The sequence below is a fragment of the Setaria italica genome, chromosome VII, assembly GCF_000263155.2.
Source record: "Setaria italica strain Yugu1 chromosome VII, Setaria_italica_v2.0, whole genome shotgun sequence".
Lineage (NCBI taxonomy): Eukaryota > Viridiplantae > Streptophyta > Magnoliopsida > Poales > Poaceae > Setaria > Setaria italica.
Window position 1 is genome coordinate 9526142 of NC_028456.1, and position 19390 is coordinate 9545531.

General features: G+C 57.9%; 3 protein-coding genes across 3 annotated transcripts in view; 2 read left to right on the forward strand and 1 right to left on the reverse strand.

Moving 5' to 3' along the window:
* Window positions 1-2251, forward strand: part of LOC101776701 (1-aminocyclopropane-1-carboxylate oxidase homolog 1-like) — an 11371-nt gene extending 9120 nt beyond the window's left edge. Inside the window, exons 2-3 of the mRNA XM_004977741.1 lie at window positions 1706-2027; window positions 2156-2251. Coding sequence (XP_004977798.1) covers window positions 1706-2027; window positions 2156-2251 — 418 coding nt within the window. The remainder of the gene's footprint in view (window positions 1-1705; window positions 2028-2155) is intronic.
* LOC101753579 (1-aminocyclopropane-1-carboxylate oxidase homolog 1) overlaps window positions 1-5207 on the forward strand; it is a 14147-nt gene extending 8940 nt beyond the window's left edge. Inside the window, exons 2-5 of the mRNA XM_004975079.3 lie at window positions 1706-2027; window positions 2156-3088; window positions 4324-4645; window positions 4774-5207. Of these exons, the coding sequence (XP_004975136.1) occupies window positions 2268-3088; window positions 4324-4645; window positions 4774-5019 (1389 nt within the window). The 5' untranslated portion in view covers window positions 1706-2027; window positions 2156-2267 and the 3' untranslated portion in view covers window positions 5020-5207. The remainder of the gene's footprint in view (window positions 1-1705; window positions 2028-2155; window positions 3089-4323; window positions 4646-4773) is intronic.
* A 9896-nt stretch (window positions 5208-15103) lies between these two features.
* LOC111257902 lies at window positions 15104-15658 on the reverse strand (the record flags this gene model as incomplete). Its single annotated transcript, XM_022828239.1, has 1 exon — window positions 15104-15658. A coding segment is annotated over exon 1 (555 nt), but the record flags the coding sequence as incomplete, so codon positions are not given.
* Between the last annotated feature and the right edge of the window lie 3732 nt (window positions 15659-19390).

Consider the following 19390-nt stretch of genomic DNA (forward strand, 5'->3'; position numbering starts at 1 on the left):
CAAAAACTCCAAGGGAAGTTGCCAAACTCCCATGGAAGCTGTAGTGCAAATGGGAGGGGGGAGTTTTTGGAGCAACCTCTTTTGCTGCTCCCAAGAAACCCTCTCTTTTGAAACCTCCCTCGTGGAAGTTGGGGGGGAAATTTACCCACCAATGCCACTGGTTACACAAAAAAAACATTTCATTCTATTTCTCTCTTCTAATTCTCTCGAGCCCCACTCGCCGCCAGAGCCCCCGCCCGTCGACCGCCCCCGTGGGCCGGCCGGCCTAGCTGCCCGCCGCCGGCCGGCCTCGCCACCCACCGCCGCCCCCGTCGCCCGTCGCCGCCCGCCACCCGCTGCCCGTCGCTGCCCGCCGCCCGTCGCCGCCGCCGCCTGTTGTCGCCCATCGCCGCGCCCGCCGCCGCCCGCCCGCCGCGCCCGTCGCCCGTCGTCGCTTGTCGTCGCCCGTCGCCGCCCGCCGCCCGTCGCCGCCCACCCCACCGCCCAGCCCGCCGCCCCGCCGCACCCGTCGCCCGTCGCTGCCCGCCGCCCGTCATCGCCCGTCGCCGCCCACCACGCCGCCCGCCGTCGAGCCCGCCGCCCACCCCGCCGCCCGTCGCCGCCCAGCCCGCCACCCACCCCGCCGCCCGTGGAGGGTCTCCCGTGTGCAGCACAATGCAGTGGAAAAGGGGGAAGAAGAAGATGAGATAGAGAGGATGACAAGTGGGGCCTTAATTAGGGGGCAACAATGGCAATCCACACTGAAATTGATCTTTTTTAGAGCTGAGAGCACCCATCTAGCCAAACACCTTATTTTTGTTCTGGAGTTTTGGAGCGGAGCTGGCTCCATGTGGAGTTCAGGAGTGGAGCAGCTCCACCCGGAGTTGGAGCCATGCCAAACAGGACCTTCCTTTTGTCCAAATTTTGACTAAAAAGAAGCACGTCGATAGTGTGCCAAACTAGACTGGCTATGTGCTCTGAACGCCACCTGCCTTGGCACTCGACTCTATTGCCCGCGGAGAACGGCTGCCCATTTCTTAATTTCTCTGTTTTTTCCCCGCAAACACACAAAAGTAATTCTACACCACAATCAGATATTGCCATGCTGCTGGAGTGATTCTTTGTATCATTGTATTGAACTTTGTTAGGCGCACTAGTGGAAAAATGACTTTCCATCCTCAACAAAAATCTTGTTTGTTTTTGACCCGGAATTAAAGAGGATTTAGTCCCGAGTCTAAATTTTGTAATCCGATACCAACTCTAACTAAAGCCCTCGGAGGCTTTAGTTCGGGTTCGTAAGACCAACCGAGACTAAAGGATCACCTAGATCACCTTTAGTCCCGGTTGGTGTTACCAATCAGGACTAAAGGATCACCTTTAGTCACGATTGGTGTTACCAATTAGGACTAAAGAGTTCCCATGAGTTACTACGAAAGGATTGCATCCCCTATTTAGTTTTTTTCATGCGCCTATTTTGCGTAAAAAATCGCGTGATTTGTGATATGCCACATGCACGTGTTGTGGGAGTCTCCCGAGAATTTCTGATATTTTTTTGGCGCAACCGGGACTACTGACATCGTAGGCTGAGGCCAGAATCTTCAGATATACATATCTATTTACATTGCTACTTTTCTGACCAAACATGGACTCAAGTACTCATAGCTATGATTTGTAAACATAAAAGATGGTACTAGACAGTGAACGCTACCTGCTGTTGATTTTACAGGGATGCGTTCTTTGACTACGCCAGGCACACCAAGCGTTTGCTTGGCACATTGTACAGGTTGCTGTCGGAGGCTCTTGGGCTTGGCCCGACCTACCGAACTGACATAGACTGCAACAAAGGGCAGATGATATTGTTCCACTACTATCCTCCATGCCCTGAGCCCGATCTCGCCATCGGGACAACCAGGCATTCCGACACCGGCTTCCTCACCGTGCTCCTTCAGGATGACATCGGTGGCCTGCAGGTCCTCCACGACGATCAGTGGATTGACGTCCCGCCGACGCCAGGAGCGTTCATAGTGAACGTCGGTGATCTCATGCAGGTATGTACAGTATGCTCATTGTTGAGGTCCCAACTGTTGATTATCGCAACAAATCGGGGAGGTCATCGTTAGTGTCAGATCTTAATCATCGTTTGTCATAACTAAGTTTTTGTTGTGTGTATGCGCAGATGATGTCGAACGACAAGTTCAAAAGCGCCGAGCACAGGGTGGTGGCGAAGAAGGCTGGACCGAGGGTCTCGATGGCGTGCTTTACCAGCCATTAAGATTCGACAAGGATGTATGGCCCTATCAGGGAGCTGCTGTCTGATGAGAATTCCCCGTTGTACAGGGAAACACTCGCAAAATATTACATCAGGTCAGCCGGACGCTCACACATCACTCGTGGCAGCCGAGCAGATAAGAAGAGCCGGCGGCTACACGCCCAGTCGCCCCACCAACCTGTTCCGTGCCACATCGATCAAACAAGAACAAGAGCCGAAGTGCCGAACGCACTCGCTGTCCCCCGTCCCGGCCCTGCCGCCGGCCGCAACCAACGCCGCGACACGCGTAACCATGTCGTCCGCCCCGGCCCCCTCTCCCGCCACCAGCGCCGCCGTCCCCTACGACCGCCTGGCTGAGCTCCGCGCGCTGGACGCGAGCTTCGCGGGCGTTCGTGGCCTCGTCGCGTCCGGCGCCACGAGCGTCCCACGCATCTTCCGCGTTCCGAACCCCGAACAGCCGCCGCCACAACAGCCCGGCGCTCCCCACCACCACCAGCCGACCTGCATCCCGACGATCGACCTCAGCGCGGCGGACCACGACGCGCTGGTGGCGGCCGTGCGGCGCGCCGCGGCGGAGTGGGGGCTCTTCCTGGTGACGGGCCACGGCGTGCCCGCGGAGGTGGCCGCCGCGGCCCTGGGCGCAGCGCGGGCGTTCCACGACGCCGACGGCGGGGAGGGCAGCGAGAAGGCGCGGCTCTACACACGGGACCCGGCCAAGGCGGTCAAGTACAACTGCAACTTCGACTTGTACGAGTCACCTGTGGCCAACTGGCGCGACACGCTCTACCTTCGCCTGGCGCCTGACCCGCCGGCCGACGGCGAGATGCCGGAGAACTGCCGGTGAGCGCTCTCGTCTCCGCTCACTACCTTGTTTGATAATGGTAATACTAGTAACATATTCTCGTGAATCCTGATGAGTGATGACCAACGACCTCACGGGAGGATAAATCAGTGAAGTAGATGGATTTGGGCACCCATATTGTTTTGTGGAAGTTTCAAGTTGCAGCTGATGCTGGTGAATATTTGGAGCTATGTTTTGCCATGATTTTTCACAGAGAACTCCTATTTCTGTTCTATTGTTTAAGGCTAGGTAACACTTAGTGCATCACTAGTACTGTAGTACAGTATCAACTTATTATTGGCAAGCGCTAAGTTGCCTGATGAAACACTACTTTGTACAGGACTCGCATATTTTTCCTCAAACCACTACCTCCGGTAAAATGTAGACTTCTGAATTTATGTCTCAGCGAAGTCATGACATGCCTATCCTCATGTTTACTTTTGTTCACATTTTGACTAAAAGGAAGCATGTCGATAGTGTGCCAAACTAGACTGGCTATGTGCTCTGAACGCCACCTGCCACTTGGCACTCGACTCTATTGCCGTCGGAGAACGGCTGCCCATTTCTTAATTTCTCTGTTTCTTCCCCGCAAACACACAAAAGTAAAAATTCTACACCACAATCATAGATATTGCCATGCTGGTGGAGTGTTTCTTTGTATTATTGTATCGAACTTTGTAAGGACATTTTTTATTATGTGTGTAGAGTGGAAAAACAACCTTCCATCCTCAACGAAAATCTTGGCTATTTTTGACCGGGGACGGTTTAGTCCGGATCTAAATTTCGTAATCCGACATCAACCGGAACTAAAGCCCTCGGAGGCTTTAGTCCGGGTTTGTAAGATCAACCGGGACTAAAGGATCACTTTTAGTCCCGGTTAGTGTTACCAACCACGACTAAAGGGTCTCCACGAGTTACTATAAAAGGATTGCATCTCCTACTTAGTTAGTTTTTCTTCACACGTATATTTCGCGTGAAAAATCGTGTGACTTGTGACAGCGATGTGTGCGTGTTGTGGGAGCCTCTCAGGATTTTCTAATAGTTTTTTGGCGCAACTGGGACTACTGCTCGTTTCTCTACCAGCGACATCGTGGGCTGTAGAATCTTCAGATAAACATATCTATTTACATTGCTACTTTTCTGACCAAACATGGACTCAAGTACTCATAGCTATGATTTGTAAACATAAAAGATGGTACTAGACAGTGAACGCTACCTGCTGTTGATTTTACAGGGATGCGTTCTTTGACTACGCCAGGCACACCAAGCGTTTGCTTGGCACATTGTACAGGTTGCTGTCGGAGGCTCTTGGGCTTGGCCCGACCTACCTAACTGACATAGACTGCAACAAAGGGCAGATGATATTGTTCCACTACTATCCTCCATGCCCTGAGCCCGATCTCGCCATCGGGACAACCAGGCATTCCGACACCGGCTTCCTCACCGTGCTCCTTCAGGATGACATCGGTGGCCTGCAGGTCCTCCACGACGATCAGTGGATTGACGTCCCGCCGACGCCAGGAGCGTTCATAGTGAACGTCGGTGATCTCATGCAGGTATGTACAGTATGCTCATTGTTGAGGTCCCAACTGTTGATTATCGCAACAAATCGGGGAGGTCATCGTTAGTGTCAGATCTTAATCATCGTTTGTCATAACTAAGTTTTTGTTGTGTGTATGCGCAGATGATGTCGAACGACAAGTTCAAAAGCGCCGAGCACAGGGTGGTGGCGAAGAAGGCTGGACCGAGGGTCTCGATCGCGTGCTTTACCAGCCATTCAGATTCGACAAGGATGTATGGCCCTATCAAGGAGCTGCTGTCTGATGAGAATCCCCCGTTGTACAGGGAAACACTCGCGAAAGATTACATAGCGCATTACTACACGGTTGGGTTGGGTCGCAAGGCGGCTATTTACGATTTCCGGCTCTGAATTCAGACTGGAATTATATATCATGTGCAATGCATCAATTAAGAAGGCATTGGAGATTGTATGGTATATACTCATATGCAAACAAAATAGGAGAAACAAATGAAATGGAGCAATAAAGAATGCTGGTAAACTGGAGGTTGTCGTTCTTACCGTCGTGCTCCATGTTTAATAATGACCATTTACTTTCATATATGCCCGGTTGTACATTATTACATTGTTTTTTTAATTTCTAGTCTAAAATTTAGTATCAAGCAATATCGTTTGTAGTCCCTCCATTCGGCTATGTTTCTTCATGGCATCGTGAGGAAACATTTCACGGTACTCCTGTTCACTGCCGCCGTTCTCCTCACGATTAAGCATCTTATAGCTATCACTTTGGTCGCAGTCCGTGATGCTCTCCCCGTTTGTCTAGCTTCTTATGGCTCAGGTGAGCATGCATTGTGATTATAATTCCTTTGTTCTCTTTTCTCCTTCTACCTAAGATGTATCCTGATCTTGCAGTGACGGGGTTGGTCGGTGCTTGATCTTTAACCTCTCTGTGTAGAAATGAAATGTAAGTATGCTTTCTTAGCTTCCCATAGATTCTTAAAAAAAAGAAAAGATTTCACAATTGTCGTTGTCAAGATTAGCGGATCAAGACTTAGACTAGTAAATTTCTTTTATGCCTGTAAGACTTCGGATGGTGGCGTGAGAGACACGGGGTTCAGACTGGTTCGGGCAAAGGAACGCCCTACGTCCAGTATCGGGAGCTGCTCGTGTTGGCCACGCGGGGTTCTGTAGTAGGGGTTATAGGAGTGCGAGAGAGGGAGCTGATCCCAGGTCTCTTGGGTGTGCACTGATGCTCTAAGTGGGTGTGAGTGTGTTCTGTTCGCTTGAGAGTCCCCTTGTCTCAGGCCCCCGGTTCTCCTTTTATAGCGCAAGGGAGCCACCGGGGTTACAGGTGAGACCGAGTGTCAGGGGGAGTAAGAGAGACAAACAAAGCTAAGTAAAATACAACATAAGGAGAGGGACTAAGTTCCAGGGCCGCCGCCCCTCACTCCGGCCTCCGGCTCCTGTCAGCGCGTCCGTCGGGAGAGGGCGGCTGCCTCCAGATCCTTTCGATGATCTCTCCGGTGGCCGTTGCTGCCGGGCATGATGATGATGTTCAGTCTTGGTGTCTGTGCCCGCCGGGGAGGATGGCCGATTCTGTTATCTTGCTGATCACCCGTGAGACGCGGACGTTGCGTCCCTGTCATCGGGAGCGCGGGGCGCGAGAACGAGCGGAACACCCTCCTGTGCCGGATGGCGCGGGCCATGAGTACCCTGTGGCGGATTAGAGGGAGCCGCGGCCACTGCAGCTCGCACCGCACGGTCGCGCATGGGTACTTGTGATAGGTCGCGTTGGGAGCGCCAGCTCCTTTCTGCATGCTAGGGCCGCGGCGCATTTATGGTGAGGTCGATAGGGGGGCCCACGAGATCCGCGCCCTGATCCTCCAATCTGCGCCCGAGGCAGATATTTGTCTTGTGGGCCCGAATGAGTCCGACCCCCGCGCCCAGGGTCGGGCGAGGCAGAGTTTTGCAGCGAGGGTCGGGCGCTCCCGTTCCTGATCCCCTGGGTCGGGCGAGGCAGAGTTTAGTCTTCAAGGGGTCGGGAATGTCCGACCCCGGGACACCGGGTCAGGCGAGGCGGAGCGTGGCCTCTCCCTCTCATATTGGGCCGATGGCAGTCTTGTTACCTTAAGTGGGCCTGGGCCTTTACGTTTTGTTGTTTCCATGGGCTTGGGGAGATCGTTAATATTTCCCCCCAATAGTAACCCCGAGCCTCTGGTGGAGCGGCGACGCTCCTCCAGAGGCTGCTATGATCGCCAGTATGGGATCCTCGCGGTTGATCCGGGACAAGAGGTGTTGTTCGGATGGCTTGACCGAGGGGATCAATTAGGCGACGCATCCTGTGAGCGACTCGGCGTGGGAGGACTTCTTGTCGTTCCCTTCCGTCTGCGAGCCTTAAGTTAAGACCACCCGCGTGGCCTTAGGTTGCGAGGCCAGCCCCGAGCCCCCGCGCGTTGCAGGGGACCGGTCAGAGGCTAGGTTGACTTTTGTTCGTTACCCCTCAAGCGTCCGTTCGCTAGGACGGAGGGGGCGAGCCGTGCCACGCTATCCTCGTCGGATGAATCGGGGTGCTCGTTGAGCTACTAACGGGTTGATTCGAGTGGGATCCCGGTCCCCGTTCGGGGGGGGGGGGAGGTCCGGCTTGGGCCAAGCTGGTGGCGTACCCCAGGCTTCGGTCAGCCAGTTCATATAGTTCCCGAGTCCGTTCGGTCGGATCCGTGGGCTCGTTGCCTTCCTTCGGGGAAAAACCATGAACTTTGATGCCGGTCTGGACTCGAATGTGAGATTGAGACGCCCTGGGCTGTCGCGCGCCCGGGTGATGGTCGCTAGCGGACCCGTCTCTTCTCACCCCTCACTCGGGGTTATCCTGAGGTGGCTGTCGAACCCGTGGTGGGCCAGCCTTCGAACCTCTGGATCGTAATGGGCCGTAGGGGCGTTTTCAGCCCCGTATCCCTTTTTACCTTTTGATGGGCCTTGGGCCAAATCGTAGTGGAGGTTGCGTCTTGGGCCGAACGTGGAGGATGTCGTGTGCGTGTCTTCCGGGAGACGAAGTGGTGGAGGGCGCCGACCCACGAATCAAGGGAGGAGGGGATGTTTCCACTGCAGATCGTGCGCACGGTTTCTGAAAAGGGAGTGGGCGTGACGGGGGCGTACGTAGCGTTGCATTTATTGCGATAAGGGCATCTGTTCTGCTTCCCTCACGCCTTCCTTATAAAACGAGGACTTCGCCTCGCTGGTTCTGCCCGCCATCTGCCTTCAAGCCTTTTCGTCTCCTCGTACGCCCTCAGCTCTTCTACGCCCGCTTCGTCTTCCTCCGCCCAGCGCCACACCCTTTCTCCCCATCCTCCGTCGAGTTCTTCTCCCTCCAGCGATGGGATCCTGGGCGCGTTAAAACTTCAGCTCCTCGCGCGCTGACGGCCTCGTGAAGAAGGGCCTCCTCTGGGAGAGGACGGGGAGGGATGAGTGGAGGTTCCCTGAGATGGAGGAGGTGCCGAATCCGCCCGCCGGCCACGTCGTATGTTTCGCCCACTTCCACGAGAGGGGGTTCGTGACTCCGCCGAGCCTCTTCTTCCGCGGGATCTTGCACTACTATGGGCTTGAGCTGCAGCACCTCAACCCCAACGGGATCCAGCACATCGTGGCGTTCATCGCGTTGGGCGAGGGGTTCCTGGGCATTGAGCCCAACTTCTCGCTGTGGAAGTACTTCTTCACGGTCAGCCTGTACCAGAAGGCCGAGAAGAGGGGAAACCAGCAGCGGTCGACCCCGGTGCTGATAGGATGCGCCGGAATCCACCTCCGCCATACCCGTGCCAAGGAGTACATGGCGATGAAGACCGCGGCATCCCACAAGGGGTGGCACCAGTAGTGGTTCTATGTGAAGAACTACCCCAACTCTGCCCTGCCGGAGTTCACCGGCCGCGTCATTGAGGTGGCGCCGGAAGTGTGGTCGTACAGCCCGGTGGAGAAGGCGAAGAAGAGGATCACCGGCTTGCTGTAGGCCATCGAGCACCTAAAGGGGAGGGGACTGACCGGAGCCGGGGTCAACGGGGCGTACCACGCCTGGAGGGTGGCGCCACTGATGCTCCAGGTCCGCTCGCTTGCCGAGATGACCCCCAGCGCGCCGACCGAGGGCACTGTCCTTGCGACGGGTGTGCTCGCTGCCTCCGTTGTCTGACGCACTGGAGGACAAGGACACCGATTATCCGGTGCCTGGCCACCCTCCGATGCGCCCAGATGAGAATTTCATCGATCTGGTAAGGACTCCGTGCGCCAACCTTCTGTTTTCGTTTTTCTTGGTCCGCCGCTCTGACGCAGGGCTTTTTTGCATTGCAGGGCATCATGACTCGAGTCGTGGGCTCTTGCCCGCCGGTGCCGGAGGACGCCGAGCGGCGGCTGCAGAACCGTCTCCTTGCTGAGAAGCAAAAGCGCTGCAAGGACAAGGAGACGGCGAAGAAGAAGAAGAGGGCCGCCAAGGAGTTCTAGTGGCGGCGACGAGGATAGGTCGTGTCGAACGACGACGACGATGACGATGACGACGATGAGGAGGAAGAGGAGGAGGAGTTCACCCTGTCCCCCCAGTTTGGCATGCTTGTTATCCGGGAAATGTGCTCCCAAACAGCCGTGGGGGATGAAGCGGGCAGGCCGCCTGCTCGGGACTTGGTCCCGCAATGCTCCGGGGCCGCGCCCCGGGGGTCGACTGAGCCGACCCCCGTCCCTCCGCCTGCGGTTCAGGAGCAGAGGAGTGGCGGCAAGCGGCCGTTGCTGGATGCCCCGGGGTCGGCGTCAGGCACGGAGGCGAAACGCCCGCGCCGCCCTTGCGCTGCAGGAGTGTAAGTGAAGTTTCTTCGCGGGTCTCGTTTCTTTCTAGGCCTTGAGTTTGTTTTCGCTGATGTTTTTTGCTGTTTCGCAGCACCGCCCCTCGAGGCCTCATCCCACAGCTGGCGCCCAAGAAGGCACTGCGGGTGTTGTCCGCCCCTGCGGGGCGGACCGTGGCCCCGCCCACGGCGAGCGGCGGGGTCCCTGGTGAGGTCGCGGGTCCCACCGTGGAGGTGGCCCCTGCGGCAGTGACCGGTGGAGTGGTGCGACCGCCGGGCACGAGAGAGGGCGCGGACCTAGCTCCGCCTTCCACTTCTTCGGCCGACCCCGCGGTGCAGAGTATCGCTCCCAGGGGCCCTCAGGCCGGGGAGGTTATCGACCTCGACGCCGACGAGGCGGAGGGAACGGCGGCGGTGGAGACGGGGACGGATGTCCCAGCGGCCGCGACGGGGATGGCGGTGGCGACGGAGGAAGGAGAGCCTGCCCCCGCGGCCACGGCTGGGACGGCGGCAGTGGGGGAGGCTGGGACGCCCACCCCGGCGGCTGTGACGGAGGAGGCTGTGGCGACGGAGACGGGGACTTCCGCCCGGAGAGCCACGACGGAGGTTGCACCGGCGGCGGAGGTGGAGGTACCTGCTCCGGAGGCCCCGACAGGGGCGGAGACGCCTGCCTTCACGTTGGATGACGCCACGGAATGGGGCAAGTGGCAGGCGATGCAGGGCGGCGTCGCTAACGTCCGCGCGGCTCTGTCCTCGACGTTGGGGGAGTTGGACGGCATCGTCCTCCTCGGTGGCTAGGTATGGTACCTTCTCCGTTGGTGGTTGTTTCCTTTCCGTTGCTTTACCCCTGATGGCGTATTGTTTTGTAGGCTCTCCAAGAATGCAGTCGGGGGAAATCCGATTTCCTCCGGCTAGAGTGGGGGCTCTGGGAGCGCTTCAACTTGGAGAGGCAGCGGACTGGGGAGCTAACCATGTAAGTTGCTGCCGCCCAGCAGGTCATCGACGATCTGCAGAGGCGCGAGCAAGCGGCGCAAGAGGATGCGCGGCGGGCGGAGGCCAAGTTCCAAGCTGTCGTCGATAAGGCTCGCCTCGATCGCGAGGAGCTCCAGGCCGCTGCTGCCGAGGGGCCCGCCTTGATGCCGAGGAGCTCGCGCGGTTGAGGGGAGAGCTTGATGCCCTTCAGAAAACCGTTGAGCGCATCCGACGCGAGCGGCAAAAGGCCTGGCAGGAGCGGGACTTTGAGGCGGCCTGGAAGGACGAGGCCGAGAAGGTGGCGGCCGAGCTTGGCACGGAGGTCGGCCAGCTCCAAGCGCAAGTGCAGGGGCTCCAGACCGCTGTGGCCCAGGGGGTCGACCGGGAGCATGAGCTGAAGGCCCGGTCTGAGGGTAAGACTTCTTTTCATTTCTTTGTCTCTGCGGTGTTGCGGTGGTTTCTGATTTGGTGGGTCCTTCCGGGTGATCCTTGCAGACGAAATCGCCCGGCTGAGGGAGGTGCTTGACGCGGAGCGCGCTGAGCACGGCAACCTGCGGGATGCTGTTCCCGTCGTCTGCGACGGCCTCAGCGTGGTCTAGGGGGGACGAGCTCGCTGACGGCTCGTGTCCTCGGGACGTACCGCCGGGCCCGTGAGATCGCCGTGGGAGCGCTCCACACCGGCATGAGGCGAGCCTTCGGGGTCTTCGGCTCCCACTACTCCAGCATCAACTTCGCCGGGATGAGCGGGAGGTACGCCGCTGGCTACTCCGAGGCCGAGCTGGACGAGATCGACGTGTCAGTGCTCAACCCGGCGGAGGCCAGGGCGAGGCTCCTCGAGGATGAGGCCGTCCCACCCGAAGATCCTTGGACGAGTTAGCTGTATCGGGCTGGCGCCCAAGATGTAAATACATTAGTGAAAGACTTGCTTTTTGTAATGGCCATAGGGGCCTTTTCTATAACTTGTCGTAAAAAAGTTTCCGATCCTCTTTCTAGTTTTTTAGACTTGGAAAGTTTAGAGCGCGTTGTCGGCTGTGTCAGTAAGCATTGATGAGCGAAGGCACCATAGCTGCTGGGGCGTAGGTTTTTCGCAGTCCGATCAATCTTGCCTGAACACCGTTCATGCACTCTCTCCTTTTCATGCCCGAAGGTTCAAAAAGAGGGTCGGCTCGGAAAGAGAAAGCGTTTTTGAGAGGGTGCCAAGTGGCTGGGGCTGGAGCCCCTGATAGCCCCCGAGGGATATGTGGCCTTGAAGCGGAGCCAGGGTCGGATATCCCTGAGTTCAACGTGGAACTTGAATGGAACCAGCTCAAAATTCTTTTTTTCGTAAATTTTTTTAAATTTACAGAAATGTCCATGTACAGAACTTGGAAATGAAATCAAGGGGTAGAAACACCTTAGCTATTCTATGTTCCAAGCATTGCTGAAGATCTATCCGTCGGGGGTCGCCAGCTTGTAGGTGCCTGGCCGTAGTACCTGCGCGACGATGAAGGGACCTTCCCACGGAGGGGTCAGCTTGTGCTGACCCCTGTTATCCTAGACGAGACGGAGCACCAGGTCGCCGACGTTGAAGGCTCGACCTTGCACCTTGCGGCTGTGGTAGCGTCGTAAGGCCTGCTGGTACTTGGCTGAGTGCAGCAGGGCCACATCGCGTGCCTCATCGAGCTGATCTTTTGTGTCTTCGAGCGATGCCTGGTTCCCTTGTTCGTCATATGCCTTGACCCTCGGCGATGCGTACTCCAAGTCGGTGGGAAGGATGGCCTTGGACCCATAGACCATGAAGAATGGGGTGAAGCTAGTCGCCCGACTGGGGGTTGTCCTCAGACTCCAAAGGCGTGCGGGGAGCTCCGCGACCCACCGTCCGCCAAACTTTTTGAGGCAGTCGAAGATCCGTGGCTTTATACCCTGGAGTATCATGCCGTTGGCTCGTTCGACCTGCCCGTTCGTGCGGGGATGTGCCACGGCCGACCAGTCCACTCGGATGTGGTGGTCGTCGCAGAACTGGAGAAACTTCTTTCCGGTGAACTGCGTGCCGTTGTCCGTGATGATGGAGTTGGGGATTCCGAAGCGATGGATGATGTCGGTGAAGAATTGTACCGCCTGCTTGGACTTGATTTGTGCGACCGGTCGTGCTTCGATCCACTTGGAGAACTTGTCGACGGCGACAAGCAGGTGGGTGAAGCCCCCGGGCGCTTTCTTGAAGGGCCCAACAAGATCCAGCCCCCAGACCGCGAAGGGCCACATGATGGGGATGGTCTGGAGTGCCTGCGCGGGCAGATGGGTTTGGCGCACGAAGAACTGGCACCCTTCGCAGGTGCGGACCACGTAGGTGGCGTCGGCGACCGCTGTCGGCCAGTAAAAGCCTTGCCGGAAGGCGTTACCAACGAGGGTTCTTGGCGCGGCATGATGGCCGCAGGCTCCGGCGTGGATGTCTCGAATTAGTGCCTTTCCTTGCTCGATCGGGATGCAGCGCTGGAGGATGCCGGTGTGGCTTCTCTTGTAGAGCTCTTGGTCGATAATGATGAAGGATTTGGCGCGACGCGCAATCCTACGTGCCTCTGTTTTGTTCGCTGGGAGCGTGTCGCGGACGAGGTAGTCGAGGTACGGGGCTCTCCAATTGGGCGGGGGGTGGGCCCCCGCTACAGGGTCTGCAGCGATTTCCATGACTGCGGGGTCAGAGGGGTCGGCTTCCGAGTCTGAGACAGGCGAAGCGGTGCCGACCCTGTCAGGGCCAGCGCCCGAACCCGAGATAGGTGGCGCGTTGCCAACCTCTCCTGGGTCGGGGCCCGAGTTCGGAGCCGGTGGCGTGTCACCGACCCTCTCCGGGTCTTAGCAACGGATTGAGGGCTTGAACTGGTCGCTGACGAAGACACCGTCGGGTACGGGCTTTCGGCCGGACGCTGCTTTTGCCAGCTCATCGGCTGCCTCGTTGAAACGTCTTGCGACATGGTTGAGCTCTAGCCCGTCGAACTTGTCTTCAAGCTTGCGAACTTCGTTGCAGTAGGCTGCCATCCTGGGGTCATGGCAGCTCCACTCCTTCATGACTTGTTCGATGACTAGCTGAGAGTCGCCCTGGATGTCTAGCCGACGGATGCCCAGCTCGGTGGCGATGCGAAGCCCGTTGAGGAGGGCCTCGTACTCAGCGACACTATTGGACGCAGGAAAGTGGAGGCGGATCATGTACCTGATGCGCACGCCTAGAGGAGAGATGAAGACGAGGCCCACTCCGGCGCAAGCCCTCATCAATGATCCGTCGAAGTACATTGTCCAGTACTCCTGCTTCTCCGGCGCCGATGGTTTCTGGATCTCCGTCCACTCCGCTACAAAATCGACGAGTACCTGGGACTTGATGGCAGTGCGGGGGCCATAGGTGGTGCCCTGGTCCATGAGCTCGAGCACCCACTTCACGATTCATCCCGTGGCGTCCTGGTTCCGCATCACTTCGCCGAGTGGGAACGACGAAACAACCGTTACCGGGTGGGAGTGAAGTAGTGGCGCAACTTCCTCTTCGTGATGAGGATGGCGTAGATGAGCTTCTGGATCTGCGGGTAGCACGCCTTGGACTCAGACAAGACTTCGCTAATGAAATACACCGGGCGCTGCACCTTGAGGGCGTGTCCCTCCTCTTCTCGTTCCACCACTAGGGTCGCGCTAACCACTTGGGTGGTCGCTGCGATGTAGAGCAGGAGGGGCTCGCCATCGGTCGACAAGACTAGGATCGGGGCCTTCGTCAGGAGGTCCTTGAGCCGGTCAAGTGCCTCCTGGGCCTCGACGGTCCATTCGAAGTGGTCAGTCTTCTTTAGGAGTCGATAGACAGGGAGCCCCCGTTCGCCAAGGCCTGAGATGAAGCGGCTCAGAGCCGCCAAGCGTCCCGTGACGCGCTGGACTCCTTTTATATTTCGGATCGGCCCCATGTCGCTGATGGCTGCTATCTTCTCCGGATTGGCTTCGATGCCGCGCACGGAGATGATAAAACCTAGCACCATGCCCCTTGGAACCCCAAAAACGCATTTTTCGGGATTGAGCTTAATACGTTTGTCCCTCGGCCTTTCGAAGGCTAGTTCAAGGTCGGGGACGAGCTGGTCGCCCTTTTTGGATTTGACTACGATGTCGTCGACGTAAGCCTCAATGGTTCACCCGATGAGGTCTCCGAAACACTTCAGCATGCATCGCTGGAACGTAGCCCCCGCGTTTTTGAGGCCGAATGGCATCTTAATGTAGCAGTAGGGGCCAAAGGGGGTGATGAAGGAGGTAGCAAGCTGGTCGGACTCTTTCATCGCGATCTGATGGTAGCCGGAATACGCGTCAAGGAAGCTAAGGGTTTCGCACCCAGCGGTTGAGTCGACTATCTGACCTATGCATGGCAAAGGAAATGGGTCCTTTGGGCACACCTTGTTGAGACCGGTATAATCAACACACATCCTCCATTTCCCATTCTTTTTTCGTACAAGAATAGGATTAGCTAGCCACTCAGGGTGGTACACTTCCTTGATGAATCCGGCTGCAAGAAGCTTCTGGAGTTCCTCGCCCATGCCCTTGCGCCTCTCCTTGTCGAAGCGGCGCAGACCTTGCTTTACTGGCTTGGAGCCGGCCTTGATGTTCAAGGAGTGCTCGGCAACTTCTCTCGGAATGCCGGGCATGTCCGAGGGCTTCCACGCGAAAACGTCGTTGTTCACGCGGAGGAAGTCGACGAGCGCGCTTTCCAATTTGGGAGATAGGGTAGCGCCAATCCGCACGGTCCGACCGTCGGAGCTGCTGGGGTCGAGGAGGACCTCCTTGACGCCTTCGGTGGCCTCGAAGGAGGTGGCCGACTGCTTGGAGTCGGGCTGGTCCTCGACGCCCTCCGCGAGCTGGACCGCCAAATCTTTTGTGAAGGTAATGGCCGCAGTGTACTCGCAGCATTCTACGTCGCACTCGTACGCCTTTTGGAAAGACGTGCCGACGGTGATGACCCCGTTGGGCCCTGGCATCTTGAGCTTGAGGTAGGTGTAGTTGGGGATGGCCATGAACTTGGCGTAGCATGGCCACCCCAAGATGGCGTGGTAGGTTCCACGGAATCCTACCACCTCGAAGGTAAGGACCTCGTTCCTGTAGTTGGAAGGGGTCCCAAAAGTGACGGGCAAGTCGATCTGCCCGAGAGGCATTGCTTGTTTCCTCGGCACAACACCGTGGAATGGTGCCTTGCTGGGGCGGAGGCGGGAGCGATCAATCCCCATGGCGTCGAGGGTCTCGGCGTAGAGGATGTTGAGGCCGCTGCCTCCGTCCATGAGCACCTTGGTGAGGTGCGTCGTGCCGACGATGGGGTCGACGACGAGAGGGTAGCGTCCCGGCTGCAGGACGCGTCCCGGGTTGTCGGACCAGTCGAAGGTGATGGCGGATCCCGACCAGTCGAGGAAGGCCGGTGTTGTAGGCTCGGCCGCGTAGACTTCGTGGCGCTCCAGCTTCTGACAGCGCTTGGAGTCGTACGCTGCCGGGCCGCCGAAGATCATGAAGCAGCCGTCCATCTTGGGGAAGCCATCTTCCTTCTCCTCGTTATCCTTCTTCTCCTCGTCGGGCTTCCGTCTCCGGTTGCTTTTCACCAGGTTGCCTAGAAGTACCTCTTCATGAGGTTGCAGTCCTTGTAGGCGTGCTTCACGGGGAACTCATGGTTCGGGCACGGTCCCTTGAGCAGCTTGTCGAAAAAGCCGGGGGTGCCTTCTAGGGGCGGCTGTCCTCGCTTGTGCTCAACAGCAGCCATGAGGGGATCCTCACACCGCTGCTTGCTCTTCTTCTTCTACTAGCGGTTGGAGGTGCCCTCGTCAACATCCTCCTCCCGCTTTGCCTTGCCCTTGGAGCGGTCGAAGATTGCTCCAACGGCCTCTTCGCTTGAGGCATAGCTGGTGGCAATATTGAGAAGCTCCTCCATGGTCCGCGAGCCTCGGCGCCTTAGCTCGTGGACGAGGAGCCGGTAGGAAGTTTCTGCCAGGAAAGCCCATATGACATCGGCATCTGCGACGTTGGAGAGCTCGGTGCGCTTCCTGGAGAAGCATCGGATGTAGTCCCGGAGGGACTCGTCTGATCCCTGGCGGCAGCTCCGGAGGTCCCTGGAGTTGCCGGGGCGCGTGTACATGCACTGGAAGTTTCCCACGAAAGTCTCCTTCAGGTCGTTCCAGCTGCGGATCCGACCCGAAGGGATATGTTCTAGCCAGGCTCGCGCAGAGTCGGCCAGAAAGAGTGGAAGGTTGCGGATGATGAACAGGTCGTCGTCCGCCCCACCGGCCTGACATGCAAGCCAGTAGTCACTGAGCCATACCCCGGGGTTCGTCTCCCCCGAGTATTTGGCCACATTCGTTGGTTGCCTGAAGTGCGGCAGAAACGGCGCGTTCAGGATGCGCACGGAGAAGGCCCGGGGCCCCGTCGTGTCGGGGCTCGAGCTGCGATCTTCTTCGCTGTCGTAGCGCCCGCCGTGGTGGACGTGGTAGCCGCGATCTACCCCCTCCTCCCTGTCTGCGCCGAAGCGCCTCCGCACGTCCAGGGTGTCACGAGCGTCGCGGACAAGGCCGACACGTCGGTGAACGGACTGAGCCCCGCCTCTTGTGGGCGGTGGTGTCCGTCGGGTGGGCGCGGGCTGGTTTGCCATAGCAGGAGGCTGGTGAACAGACTCCCCCCGCCTCTCCAAGGGTGCATCGGGCGCTGCCCTGCTGGCGTTTTGCCCGCATCACCGGGACGCGGAGCTTTCCGCCTGCTGGACGGCGGCGCACTCGATAGGTTGCGCACCTCTTGGCGCGCCTGACGCTCCTCGGGCATCGCCGGCTCGGGGAGTCATCGGAGTAGGGCTGTCGCTGCGGCGATGTTCTGGTTGGCGCGAGCAAAGAGCTGAGGGCATTCTTCGTCCGCGCAGATGCGCTGCTGGACGTCGCGCGCCCGTTGTCGTGCCCCGCCTTCGTTGCGGAGCCACGGCGCGCGGTGGGGGAGTCCTCTGCCTCCCTTTGGCGCCGTCATCATTGGATCCCTCGGAGTGTACGTCAACCATGAAGCACTCGCGCGAGGGGTGGTGGCTCCCGTTGTTGGAGCCAGAGTCGAAAATCATCTTCGCCACGCCTACGAGCTTGTTGCTCGCGGGCGACATGGTCGTGGACCACGCCAGGAGGCGACCGTAGGTCGCCGCGGCATTGCGCAGCCCGAAGAGCCGCCCCCCTGAGGGAGGCCCTCCGGCGCGCGCCTGGCCGCTCGCCGCTATCCTGGTGGTGGAGCCGGGGATGGTGGGGCGAGCGGGCAAGACGAGGAGAGGGATCAACTCGATCCCCTCCCCGAAGCGGATCAGGGAGCTCGGAGCGAAACTGGCGTCGTGGCTGGCCATCTGAAGCTGGAGATGTACGCGCAAAGGCCCCTACCTGGCGCGCCAACTGTCATTGTCAAGAATAGCAGGTCAAGACTTAGACTAGTAAATTTCTTTTAAGCGCGTAAGGCTTCGGATGTGGCGTGAGAGACACGGGGTTTAGACTAGTTCGGGCAAAGGAACACCCTACGTCCAGTATCGGGATCTGCTCGTGTTGCCCACGCGGGGTTCTGTAGTAGGGGTTACAGGAGTGCGAGAGAGGGAGCATTGATGCTCTAAGTGGGTGTGAGTGTGTTCTGTTCGCTTGAGAGTCCCCTTATCTCAGGCCCCCGGTTCTCCTTTTATAGCGCAAGGGAGCCACCGGGGTTACAGGTGAGACTGGGTGTCGGAGGGAGTAAGAGAGACAAACAAAGCTAAGTAAAATACAACATAAGGAGAGGGACCAAGTTCCAGGGCCGCCGCCCCTCGCTCCGGCCTTCGGCTCCTGTTAGCGCATCCGTCGGGAGAGGGCGGCTGCCTCCAGATCCTGTCGATGATCTCTCCGGTGGCCATTGCTGCCGAGCATGATGATGATGTTTAGTCTTGGCGTCTGTGCCCGCCGAGGAGGATGGCCGATTCTGTTATCTTGCTGATCACCCATGAGACGCGGACGTCGCGTCCCTGTCATCGGGAGCGCGGGGCGCGAGAACGAGCGGAACGCCCTCCTGTGCCGGATCAGAGGGAGCCGCGGCCACTGCAGCTCGCACCGCACGGTCACGCATAGTCACGCCAGCTCCTTTCTGCATGATAGGGCCGCAACGCATTTATGGTGAGGTTGATAGGGGGCCCACAGGATTCGCGCCCTGATCCTCCAATCTGTGCCTGAGGCAGATATTTGTCTTGTGGGCCCCAATAAGTCCGACCCCCGCGCCCAGGGTCGGGCGAGACGGAGTTTTGCAGCGGGGGTCGGGCGCTCTCGACCCCGGTCCCCTAGGTCGGGCGAGGCGGAGTTTAGTCTTCAAGGGGTCGGGAATGTCCGACCCCGGGACACCTTGTCGGGCGAGGCGGAGCGTGGCCTCTCCCTTCCGTATTCGGTCGACGACAGTCTTGTTACCTTAAGTGGGCCTGGGCCTTTACATTTTGTTGTTTCCATGGGCTTGGGGAGATCGTTAATATTCCCCCCAACAACAATGTTTATCTATTGAAGATATATACACTAGTAGAGAATTGGCCTTTAGTCCTAGTTGGTAGGGTGCATATCTCCTGAAAATCCATCCGGGATAAACCAACCGGGACAAAAGGGGGGGTCTTTAGTCTTGAGCCTTTCAACTGGGAGTAAAGGTCACCCTTTAGTCCCGGTTAGTGTCACCAACCGGGACTAAAGGGCCTGCCACGCCAGGCGCGGGACAGGCCCTTTACTCCTGGTTGGTAAAAGCAACCGGGAGTAAAGGGTGCCCCTTTAGTCCCAGTTGGGTTTCCCAACCGGGACTAAATGGCGCCCTGCATTGCACCTGCGTGGCGCCTGAAATTTTCATGCATCACGTACGTAGTACCGCGGCCCTTTTGTTAACCTTTAGTAGTTGAGATTTTTTAGAATGAAATCAACTAGTTTTTAAATGAATGAAATTTGTAATTATACAATTACTATATATATACACAATTCATATACACAATTCAACTAGTACAAATCGATCATAATTAG